Source organism: Leucoraja erinacea, chromosome 40, assembly GCF_028641065.1.
Source record: "Leucoraja erinacea ecotype New England chromosome 40, Leri_hhj_1, whole genome shotgun sequence".
Lineage (NCBI taxonomy): Eukaryota > Metazoa > Chordata > Chondrichthyes > Rajiformes > Rajidae > Leucoraja > Leucoraja erinaceus.
The window spans coordinates 4,253,116-4,265,280 of record NC_073416.1 but is presented as its reverse complement, the minus strand read 5'-3'; the positions used below and the strand labels follow the sequence as shown (position 1 = coordinate 4,265,280).

Genomic DNA, 12,165 nt, shown 5'->3' with positions numbered 1-12,165 from the left:
ACTAAAGGTGTGCGCTGACAAGATACATTACCTGCATATATCATTGAGTGGACATCTACTCCAAAGTGAACCAACTCTACCAGTTCAGTTCTCTTTTGCCAATCTCATCGTGTTGTCATTCAGCCGCAAGAATGGCAATACCACACCAACGCCCGTACCTATCTGCAGCCAATATATTGCACCGATTGGCAATGAATCCAGAAAAGTGCTATGCCACCATTCCTCTAATCTTGACTGACTTTACAGAGGCTTTACTATCTATGGAGGTATGCAGAGTACTGCCCTGCCGACTACAAATTCAGAAGGTTCAGAAGGTATGAATATGTAACATAAATGTATTATTGGTGGGAAAAGAAAACAGTTTTACATCACATCAATGTCAGCGGAGAAATTTTTCGTTCCCACGCGAGTAAGTGTGCATGTACCAGCCCAACACCAATGCAGATGTGCAACTTGGGAGAGATTTGCATTCACTTTGCGCCTTGTCCCCAAGATGTATGGCAAAGAACTTAACTGTGGAATGAATTAGTGCAGAAGCTGGAGCGTCGGTCGAACGAACGGCCTGTGGTCCACGGAGAAAATGGCACGATTATGTAATGATACCAATTACACAAACACAAAATCAAAAATAAGAAACAAGCTAACAGTAGCATTGAATTCAATTAGCTCAAATCACTAATGCATTGTATAGTTAGTTATACCAGTGAAGCATAGCTGCCACTTGTATACAGAAGAAATATCTTTGATCATGCTTACTCTGCAACTTAAGGGCACACAGAAAAATGATTTTATTAAAATCTTTAGACAAGAGTTCACCGCATGGGAGTCATACAAATATCAATTAATTATCCCCCAACAATGGGAGCAAGCACAATTCGAAAAATAATCAGCAGATATCAGTTAGTGCAATAGCACCCCAAAGAGGGTCATTTTGATTTCAATGTTCCCATTTGATGATACATCTTATTCCCCATCATTAAATTTGCTTCTCAATCCAAATTCAATGCACAAAAGAAGACGAGAAACTTGGAAAGGAGGTGGGAAAAAAAAGTGCCAGAACCATTGCTGGCGAATTAAACACTGGATTGTTTTTTTCCTCCATTACGTGGGAAGTGCCCGAGATGGTTTCCAGACTTCTCAGCATGGCGGGCCCCTGGTTCAGGACGAGCACACAGCGAGAGGTGCAGCACAAAGTCACGTAGTGTAACAGCGAAGACCAAATGTAGTCTATTGACAGTCTGTACAGTACATTAATCCCATATCACTTTCTTGCACATACGAAGGAGTGTTTAAAAAATAGTTCCATCAGTTCTGTTAAAACTAACTTGAAAGGCCGCACAATTACAAGGACCAGCATGGGCATTGATGTCCCATTGAGTGACCCTTGATCTCAGTCGGATGCATACCCATTTATTGTCTTGACAGTTACTTGGCATGGATATGGAATCATGACACACCCCGCATCCTTGGAAGCGTACACATTTCCCCTATAAATCCAGTTCCACATCCTCCAGCTCCTCCATCAGCTGTTTTCGGCGACTCAGCTTTTCCAGCTGCTCCTTTGTTGCCTGCTTAATCTCACCAGAGTCTAGCTTTTGCTGTAGTTCATCGATTTGGCGCAGCTTTTTTTTGAGATTTTTTACCTTTTTTGCCTTCTCTGCTCCCTCGTGGTCCCCCTGCAGTGAAGCAGCCGCCGCCAGCGGGCTCGGATTGCGATTGCCGCTGCCACCAGCAATGGTGGTTTTCTGCAAAGTTTGGCTCAGCTCATCGGCCTCGGCCGTGCCGTCACATTCCTGCTGCTGTTTGCGCTTCTCTTTGCGCTTGAGGTTGCGTTTAGCTGACTTGGACAACCCAACTAGCTCTCCGTCCTGCTTTGACTGTTGCTGCTTGCTTTTGTCGGATTCATCTGCGTTAAGGCCTGGCGGCAGATCTGGTTTGCTTTTGAAAAACTTCACAAACTTGTTCTCGTACCTGCACACAACAAATACAGATAATAACAGGCCATGCGAACTGGGATACAATCAGATTATCTTACAACAAAGTTCTATTTCCCCAGACTCGCTCCCTTTCTCTCCCAGCTCTTGCCCACCTACAGTTTCACTGGCACTAACCCACTGACCTCGACAATAAACCAACTGAGAACAACTCTAACCCAAGCTGATCTTGTGCACAATCCAGAACCTTTGCAGCACAAGTCATCCTCTAAAGAGTGACAGGTCCATTTTTCCAATAAATGTAGAGTTGGGAAGAAAAGACTCAAAGCCATTCAATGTATTAAAAACGATCTTCCCCAACGAGCCCCTGGCATATTACTTAATGGGACCTGATAAATCACATCTCCCATTTGCTCAGTTTTGCTGCCTCACCAAAATGAATACAGGATTGGGTTTGGCAGTAATGCCTCTCAACTGAATAACAGCATCAATTATTAACAGGAACCATGACCACTTGAATAAGTCGTCACAAGGGCAGATTGTTCCCTTATAGATCAGATCCTACAATTGGGAAAGTAAAAAGATGGGATTTTTCCTGGAATAAAGGGCCTGTGTCTATCGGTATGTAAATCCAATTTGTGGTAATATGTAAAAGGTAGCTTCTGCTCCAAGGTGGAAGACATGGGGAAACGTTAATGCATATCAGACAATAGTTTCTGCAGGCACCCTGTTGCTGAAGAGGTGTCTTCCAAAACTACTGATGGAAAAGGAGCGAGAGCACATTGGAAAAAATATATTTATAATTAGAAACTTTTTGTTAAAATCATTCAGAAATGAATAGGGCTTTACTGAGAGTAGCGATAAATGGTATAAACATCTTACCAAGACAGCTCTGGTAAGATGTTTCTCTCATGAAAGGTTGCTGGCCGTAGTCATGGTGCTGGTTGAGTTTAGAGATACAGGCTCTTCAGCCCACTGAATCCACACTGACCAACAACACTATCCTACTCACACTAGGGACAATTTACAATTATAGCATATACAGCACTGAGATTCAGGTCATGGTGAAAGTCAGTACAAGTATGCAGTGACATATGGAGCAAATATATTCATTGAAAATCAAAGGAGGCAAATACAAACCTCGAGCTATGAATTTAAATACATGGTCTCAGGACTTCAAACATGCTGTATTTATTACATTACACATCACATACACCTTACACTGAAAATCAACTAGGGAAAATGACAGGACAAAGGGCCAGAATCCTGCCTACATTAAACCCCCCCCCCACCAATTATGCCAAAGGATCACTCCACCGCCCCAAAAAAACCTTGCCTCTCCCCTCCCAAAGCCATCTCTTCTCTAATCCCATTTCATCCCACTTGCTGGCTGCCAAACCTACCCCAGTCTAACTCTAGCTTCATAACCCCATTTGCAGTTATGCCCTCAACCTCCATCTTCCTTAACCACACAAGCATCCTCTCCAACTGCGGCCCAAAATCCAAAGAGCTGAAGTTTCCTTGTCCACTATCACCACCCACCAGTTAAAATCCCCCATCATCGGCAGACTGACACCTGAAACTCTGCATTGAGAACTTTGAAGCAGAGAACCATTCCACTAAACCCCACCCATTTTCTTGTGCTTTCTTCACACCATTACTTTGCTGCAATTTGCAATGAAGTCCTGCAGTTTTTGCTGGCTTTGATATCCACAGTGCCAAGTGATTTTACTAGAATTCAAATCTCATGGATTCACGATGGAGGTATTAGTCCAATGCTGTTTTTTTGGTGAAATATTTTTAATAACAGCTTAACACAAAAAGCGTTTGCACACTATTGCGAGAGGTGCACATTGAATAAGTGCACTTATGAAGGTCTCCAGATGAGAACAGAGGGGGGAGCGTGGAAGGAGCCTTAATTTTTAGCGCAATAAACCTACTTTGCGCAGTGAACAAGCATGGAATCAGGAGTGCATTATTTCTCATGAGAAAATAATAAACACTCATCTGACTCCTTTTATAATGCAGTAGATACATGCTTAGAAATTCAGCGTAGCGATTTTGCACAAAGATTGCACAATACATGTAATGCACGTTTCAAAATTATGCCTGCACTAATGAAGTAGGCTTAAAATAACTATTTTACCCCTTTACGTTTGTACATTGCAAAATTAAAATTAGCCAGTTTATAATAATTAACATTTGTGTCCAATTACAAATGTTTGCCAAGCATATTTTTTGGAGCTCCTGAATGACTTGAGGATAAAGGCACAATTTGTGGAAATAAGTCTCACTACATTCCGGGTTCGACTGTAGTAAGAACAGGAAGAGGGGAAACTAGCAGCAGCATGCAGAGTCCATATGGGCTTGTGCTGAATGTCACAGTTAGTTCGGGGCGGAGAACCTCAGCTAGTTAGTTCTCTCGGAAGCAGGGAAAATTAAGAGGGAGATAAAGGAGAAGTTTTCCCATTCTATGCTTGGTTGTCATAAACCACGAGCAATCTGCCTGCATGTTTTCAGTGCTATTCTGGAGTTTGCCAAGAGGAATGGTGAGGGTAACCTTCTATTCTTCTTAAAAATCAACTAGCCACACCAGCTCTTTGAGGTGTCATGGCTGTAGCAGTTGAAGAAAAGTTGCCTTGGGCTTCAAAATGTTGAATATACAATATTTGCTTTCGCTCTGTATCCATTTCTTTTCCCCCAATCTCAATTGGGAAATTAATTGCTAGGAATTGCCATGGTTGGCCAGCATTCCTAGCAATGAGCCTTCATTTTTAGCATAATAAACCTACTTTGCGCAGTGAACAAGCGTGGAATCAGGAGTGCATTGGCAATTGCTAGGAATGCTGGCCAACCTTGTCCTCCTTTGCCCTGGCACGCAGATTACCTGCAGCACCCATATTGCTTCTACCACTAAGATTAGTTAACATAACCTAGATGTGGAAATTAAATGTGTTAAATTAAGCAGCATTGCCAAGGAGAACACTTAGGACAATGGCTTTACAAAATTCACTGAGGTTTCTGGACTTGACCTTTTTTTTTAAATCCCAGAGCTAGCCACACCTCAAAAGTCTTGCAACAAGGGATCTTGGTGTTGGGTATTTATAGGAAACAACAATTTTACTTTCTTCCGTTTCTTCCTGGGGTACTAAAGATCTCAGGCTGGTATGCCAAACTAACTATAGACTGGTACTGTAAATCCAATTATTTTAGGCACCTGTGAACTACAGGTAAAATGTGTGGGAAGACATCCTTGGAATTTAACACAAACGGCCATTTTGAAAATGGAACCAGATAGTCGAATGCCGACTACATTTCTTCCCCTTGTTACACACTTAATATGGTCAGCAGTTTACACTCGATTAAGATGCCAAAACACAATTGGGGACACAAGCTGGACGGTCGCACTGCAGCTTATCCACTATCAACTTTGCAACAAAGAAGCCTTCTCAAAGACAGTTGTTGAAATAGTGAAAGTGAAACCACCACAACCACACTTGCAGGTGTGTGGTTGAAGACAATGATCGTTTAACAGGCTCACCAATAAGTCATTCTCTCTGATCACCCAGTCATTTCCCAACTCAAAGCTAGTATCTTCACCAACTACAAGAACTGTAAAATTATAGTCACATATGATGGAAAGTAAAAAAAAAGCCAAATTTTAGATAGCTGAAATACTTTGGTACCTCAACAGGATAACAGTCTGTGATGTGACAATTGGTGCCACTGTTGTGGATGACAGCAGGTGCTTAGAGACAGTAGGTGTGAACTATGGGGGAACAGACAAACATACAATGAGATAAAAGGTGGATACCCTACCCCAACCCCACCATAACATATTGCAGAAAAAATATTTAATTCACTTAAAATGTTACTTACACTGGCACTTCTTCTGGAGGCACGTATCCTTCCCTCACACGCCTTGGTTTACGCCAAGTCCCATCAGGGCGCTGTGATGCTGGAATATATTTTCCTACAAATGTTGAGGAAAAATAAGTTTTGAATACATACATTGTTTAGTGTCTGCTGTGATTTAAGAGGGGACTCTATTCATTGTGAAATATTCAACATATTCAAAGGAATACCGCATGCAAAATCACAATTGTCTTCTCATCCAGCAACCGGCAGAGGAGTAAAGTTCAGAACAATTAACATTTGGTGTATTGTCATGTCTAAAATAAGTGGTGTGTTACAATTAAGGGGGGGGGGGGGGGGAGGATATTACAATCAGGATTGTGATAGCATATTTGGCCTATTGAACTAAGGTCCTGCTTTTTTTTTTTTTAAAGATGAATACAATTATTTTCATTCTTGGCTCTCTCTCTCTCTACCACTGCAAATACTTTAAAGTACTTATCCGGTCCCATTTTGGAAAGCCACAATTAAATCTACTTCTAACATGCTTTTACACAGCAAAGTCAAACACCTAACTACTCACTGTGCGAGAGTTCCATTGCATGTTATATGATCTCTTTTGACCTGCACGCCCTGATTCTCAACTTTCTGCAAATTGAAACACTTCATCTTTATCCCCTTGCCTATTGGATAATTGATGATTGCAAACAGCTCTATCAAGTCTCCTCTAAACCTTTCATGCTCAGATTAACAACCACAGCTTCTCCATCAATGCAAAGAGAAGCTTCTCATCCACAAGACCATCCGATGTGCACCCTCTTCACAGTTTTTTTCAGATGTACTACCAAACTTTCCTAGGTGCTACTGAACCGTTACTTTACAGATTCAACATAGCTCTTTCTTTTGTGCCTTAAGACAGAACCTAATCGCCTGCCTTGGGTTCCATTGTTGTCAATGAAGTGGGTGCAATATCAGATCTCCACTTTCAAGCACATGTTCCCAGAAACAAAGGCAACACTTTTAACTGAAGTAGCAGTCACACAAGATGTCCTTGTGATAAGTAGGAAAAAATAGGCGCAGAAGGCCAGTCGGCCCTTCGAGCCAGCACCGCCATTCAACACGATCATGGCTGATCATCTAAAATCAGTACCCCCATTCCTGCTTTTTCCCCATATCCCTCGATTCCTTTAGCCCTAAGAGCTAAATAGGTCCTCAGAGTGAGGGCTACATGTATATATGTATGTAGCTTGTTTTGTTGTGCTATTCTTATAACAAATGTAAAGCACTTTGGCCAACAAGAGTTGTTTTTAAATGTGCTATATAAATAAATGTGACTTGACTTGACTTAATATAACTCTCTCTTGAAAAGTAGAAAAATACTAATGCAGGATTCCAATTCCAAAGGCAGCAGTAATTCACAAATGCCAATATAACTGTTTTGTTCATTAGCCAAAGAAATGGCAATTCAATGGCTACCAAAGTGCAATTAGATTTTTAGAGTCATAGAGAGAAAGTTATACTGCATGGAAACAGGTCCTTCGACCCAACTTGCCCATGCCAACCAAGACGGCCCATCTGCACTAGTCCTTATTCAAGTACCTATCAAAATATTTCTTAAATGTTATGACCTTACCTGCCTCAAATACCTCCTTTGGCAGCTCATTCCATCCACCCACCATCTCTCTGTACCCCTTTTCCACTCAGGTTCCTATTAAATCTCCCCACCCTAAACCTATGTCCTCTGGTCAAAAGACTGTGCATTCAGCGATCTATTCCTCTCATGGTTTTTAACGCCTCCAATAAGATCACCCCTCATTCTCCTGCACACCAAGGAATGAAGTCCTAGGCTGCTCACCCTCACCCTACAGTTCAGGCCCTTGCGCTCTGGCAACAGCCTCACAAAACTCTAAATGTGGCCTCGCTAATGCCTTATACAACTGTAACATGACCTCCTAACTTCTATACTCAAGACTTATGAAGGTCAATGTGCCAAAGGCCTTTTTGACCACCCTATCTACCAGTGATACCACTTTTAAGGAACTACATAACTGCATTCCTAGATCCCTCTGCTCGACAACACTCCCCAGAGTCCTACCATTCACCGTGTAGTTTTCACACACAGAGTGGTGAATCTCTGGAACTCTCTGCCACAGAGGGTAGTTGAGGCCAGTTCATTGGCTATATTTAAGAGGGAGTTAGATGTGGCCCTTGTGGCTAAAGGGATCAGGGGGTATGGAGAGAAGGCAGGTACGGGATACTGAGTTGGATGATCAGCCATGATCATACTGAATGGCAGTGCAGGCTCGAAGGGCCGAATGGCCTACTCCTGCACCTATTTTCTATGTTTCTATGTAGGTCCAGCCATTGTTAGACTTTGTTTAAAAAACACAAGTTGCCATAGGCTGTTGTGTTTTATAGCCTTTCTTGTCATAATTTTTTTACCCCCCAAAACCCAACGTTTGGCTATTAACTCTCACAAGCATCCTTCCTGATTGAAGAGACAAGCTTGGTTCCAGGGCCTCTCTCCAAAATATACAAAAACAAGAGCGTTGATGCACCAATTTTGCACCCCCTTCAAGAAGAGTACATGGTTTTCATTCAGAATAAATGAAAGAAAAAGCCCACCCACTGCAATTGACTTACTGTTGATGTAACCAAAAACAAATCCTAAAACCTTTCCAATTGTGCAATTTTCACTGAATGTTAAAAATCACAATTTCAAAAAAAGTGTAATGGAAACAAAACTCACTTGCGTAGTAAATTGGATTTTGGATCGTGAATCTCCGACGTACCAAGCTTCAAAAATACTAACATTTAAAACGACTCAATTTCAAACAAAGGATTTAAATGGTCAAAATGGAGTGGAGTGAGGGAAATTTTAGGGTTAATAATTCTGCATCAGACCAAACCCTCGAAATTAGACCAATAGTTCATTATAAATCTAGGTAAAAAAAACGTATTTAAGTTTGAACTAATCAATGTGTTTGGCAAAAAAGATTTACAATTGCGAGTTCGAGTGCTGGGCAGGCCATTTTTTTTTTTTTTTGCCCTAGGCCGCAAGCGAAGCCTCGGACTTTCGTATCTCTCTTAGCCGGCCAGTTGAGGCGGCCTGCGGGCTGGAGACCCGGCCGAAGCGCACTGGTGAGTTCAAACGGGGAAGGCGCCGACCCGTCTTCTGGAGGCCGAGCACCGGCGGCTATTACGGATGGGGGGAGAAAGAGAGCGGCGGCGGCCAAAGAACCCACTCACCCGTCTCATCCGTCACATAAGGAGCCGCCATGATGAGCGCGCCGGAAGTTGCGCCGCTCGTCTCCTCTCCCATGGCGGACAGGACGACGACGACGAGGGATGTGGGGGTGGGGGGACAACGAGAGGCCTCCGCAAATAAACGGGCCTCGAGTTTCCTCGAACCGCCGGGCGGGGGAAAAGGGGGCAGTCAAGCGGGGCCCGCGCTCTCCCACAGCGGCAGAAACATCACCTCACAACCCCCCCCCCCCCCCTCCTCTCCCTCTCCCGCCCGCCATGGCGGCACTCTCCCGCCAAAGGCCCCGCAAACCCTCTCACGGTTTTAAAACCGACCTTCTCCCACGCAATTCGTATCTTCACTTAACCTCAACACGCGCACAAAACCCAACAATGTCGAGTTGGTTCCTCTCCCTCACACACACACGCGCCCACGCGCGCGAAGAGCGAGCCCCCTACCAGAGTCGGCGACGGGAACGGCCTCCATGGCGGCTCTGTCTGTGGAGTGACGATCTCAATTGAACCAGCAGGGGGTGAGTGTGTGTGTCAGCGGGTGTGGCCGCCTGCTGCAGGGCAAGAACCAACACGACAAACCTAGCCCCCTCCCAAGGCGCAGGGAAAGTGCAGACGATCACATTCTTTTATTTCCAGTATTTGCACAAGGAAGCAAAACCCCGCATTTACAGTCATATTATATCTCAATCCAATTAACACCAGGTGGATTATTAGGTACAGGATAAATAAATGTATCTTGTAGGAGCAGCATGTTGAGGCCATTCAACCGTGGCTGATCTGATTGATAGGGGGTACTCAAAAATGCTGGAGAAAGATTGATAGGAGATTCATTGTAGCATTAAAGGAGGACGTTCAGCCCATTGAGTTTGCACTTCATTTTTGTCTCCTCCAGAACATTTTTTTGTCCCCTCCAAAAAATTATCAAATTGTCCCCTCTAAAACATTATCAAAGGTCATTGACCTGAAAATGTTAACATTGCTTTTCTCTCCACGGATGGTGCCTGACCCGAGTATTTCCCGTTTTTAACCCTTTTGGAAAGTGCTGTTTTCACTGCTCTTGCAGGCAGTGAATTCCAGATTACAGTGTGCGTTAACATCCCTGTTTTTGTATTTTAATTTAGATTTGAACAGATCCTTCTGGCTAGAGATGAGATCTGGGGGAAAATTGGTGTGAGTCTCGCAGATCAGCAGTGGCAGAGAGCATGGAAACAGGCCCTTCGTCCCATCTACACTTGTCCCACCATAGATGAGGCTCTCACCAGGGTTTCTTCGATACCCCGTGACACTGCTCTCACTCCCCATCCCTCCCACTCGTAATAAAGGCAGAGTTCCCCATGTCCTCAATTTCCACCCTACCAGCCGTCACGTACAACAAATAATCCTCCGTCAGTTTCGCCACCTCCAACGTGACCCCACCACACCTTCCCATCTCCTCCCCTGTCCGCTTTCCGCAGAGACCGCTCCCTCCGTAACTCCCTGGTCCATTCGTCCCTTCCCACCCGAACCACCCCCTCTCCGGGCACTTTCCCCTGTAATCACAAGAAATGCTGCACGTCGCTTTACCTCCCCCCTTGAATCCATTCAAGGACCCAAGCAGTCTTTCCAGGTGCGACAGAGGTTCACCTGCACCTCCTCCAACCTCATCTATTGCATCCGCTGCTCTAGATGTCAGCTGATCTACATCGGCGAGACCAAGCGCAGGCTTGGTGACCGCTTCGCCGAACACCTCCGCTCGGTTCGCAATAACCAACATGATCTCCCGGTGGCTCAGCACTTCAACTCCCCCTCCCATTCCCAATCCGACCTTTCTGTCCTGGGCCTCCTCCATGGTCAGAGTGAGGACCACCGTAAATTGGAGGAGCAGCACCTCATATTTTGCTTGGGCAGTTTGTACCCCAGCGGTATGAACATTGACTTCTCTAATTTCAGGTAGTCCTTACTGTCTCCTCCCCTTCTCAGCTCTCCCTCAGCCCTCTGGCTCCTCCTCTTCCTTTCTTCTTCCCGCCCCCGCCCCCTCACATCAGTCTGAAGCAAAGATCCTATATAGCTATAGGAGCTTTGGTCTGAAGAAGGGTTTTGGCCCGAAACGTTGCCCATTTCCTTCGCTCCATTGATGCTGCCTCACCCTCTGAGTTTCTCCAACATTTCTGTCCACCTGCCTGTGTTTGGCCCATGTCCAAATATTTTTAAACATTGTGATATTACTTGCATCAACTACCTTCCTCCAGTAGCTCATTCCATATCTCTACCATGTTTTGTGTGAAAAAAGTTGCCCCTCAAGTTCTTATTAAATATTACATCTTCCCTCCCCCCCCCCCCCCCCCCCCCACAGTGGTAAGATTTGTGAAACTAAATGGCACATCTTCTCATGCAATTAGTTTTGCATCACATTAATTTAACACCATGCTATGTAAAATAGTTTACATTGAATTAAAGAATTTATGTCTGGAGAAGGGTCTCAACCCCAAACATCACCCATTCAGAGATACTGCCTGTCCTGCTGAGTTACTCCAACATTTTGTGTATTATTATGATCATAATCAATCCTATTGGCTCTTAAGATATTTCTAAAGCAGAGTGGTAGAGGAAAGGTCAGAGCACAAAAACAGGCCCTTTGGCCCATCACATCCATGCCAACCATTGACTATCCATGTTTAGCAGTTGGAGAAAGCAAAGATTGCAGGGCACCACAAGGTTACAATGAAATGCTGATAAAGAGCGAGGAGGCCTGTTGAGTATGACCAATGGCACTGGACATATTGGGAGAATGCTTTACCTTTGTGGTGTAGTCTCTATATTATCCTCAGAGATAGGGAGAGGGCAGGCTATGGAGGGATTAGAACATATAATTTTTAATTAATTAATTTTTAATCTTGTCGTATCCCCCTTCTCTGCCTCCGTCTGCGCTGAGGCCTAATGGGGGAGCTGGCGACCTCGAGGCTCCGGAGGCAGAGCCTGTCAGGACTCGCCCTGGGCTCGCTCCCATGAGGGCGGCCCAGCGCGGGGCTGAGACGCTCCCGTGGGGGCGGCTTGGCGCGGGGCTGAGACGCTCACGTGAGGGTGACCCGGCTCGGGGCTGGGACAGTGCTCCGGTGGCTGAGACGGCGTTCTGGCGCCG

At 44.6% G+C, this 12,165-nt stretch overlaps 1 protein-coding gene across 7 annotated transcripts; it reads right to left on the bottom strand.

The window, feature by feature from the left end:
* Nucleotides 1-764: 764 nt before the first annotated feature.
* On the bottom strand, nucleotides 765-11,015 carry pym1 (PYM homolog 1, exon junction complex associated factor). 7 transcript variants are annotated; one of them, XR_008726383.1, is made up of 4 exons: nucleotides 10,799-11,015; nucleotides 5,814-5,907; nucleotides 5,621-5,703; nucleotides 1,833-1,971 (listed from the first exon to the last, which is right to left on the bottom strand). XR_008726383.1 is itself a non-coding variant. In XM_055664487.1 (3 exons), the coding sequence occupies exons 1-3, from the start codon at nucleotides 9,517-9,519 to the stop codon at nucleotides 1,488-1,490; spliced, it is 606 nt and encodes a 201-aa protein (XP_055520462.1). In that variant the 5' UTR covers nucleotides 9,520-9,644; the 3' UTR covers nucleotides 765-1,487. The 7 variants fall into 7 exon arrangements, 2 of the variants coding, with proteins under 2 accessions (XP_055520462.1, XP_055520461.1); XR_008726380.1 differs by lacking the exon at nucleotides 10,799-11,015 and adding an exon at nucleotides 9,492-9,555; XR_008726382.1 differs by lacking the exon at nucleotides 10,799-11,015 and adding an exon at nucleotides 9,369-9,496.
* Between the last annotated feature and the right edge of the window lie 1,150 nt (nucleotides 11,016-12,165).

Coding starts and splice junctions, on each gene's coding strand:
- pym1 (XM_055664486.1), bottom strand. CDS start 9,111: ATGGGAGAGGAGACGAGCGGCGCAACTTCCGGCGCGCTCATCATGGCG. Junction 5,908..9,038: donor TTATGTGACGGATGAGACGG/GTGAGTGGGTTC, acceptor CAACATTTGTAG/GAAAATATATTCCAGCATCA. Junction 1,972..5,813: donor CCTCCAGAAGAAGTGCCAGT/GTAAGTAACATT, acceptor TGTTGTGTGCAG/GTACGAGAACAAGTTTGTGA.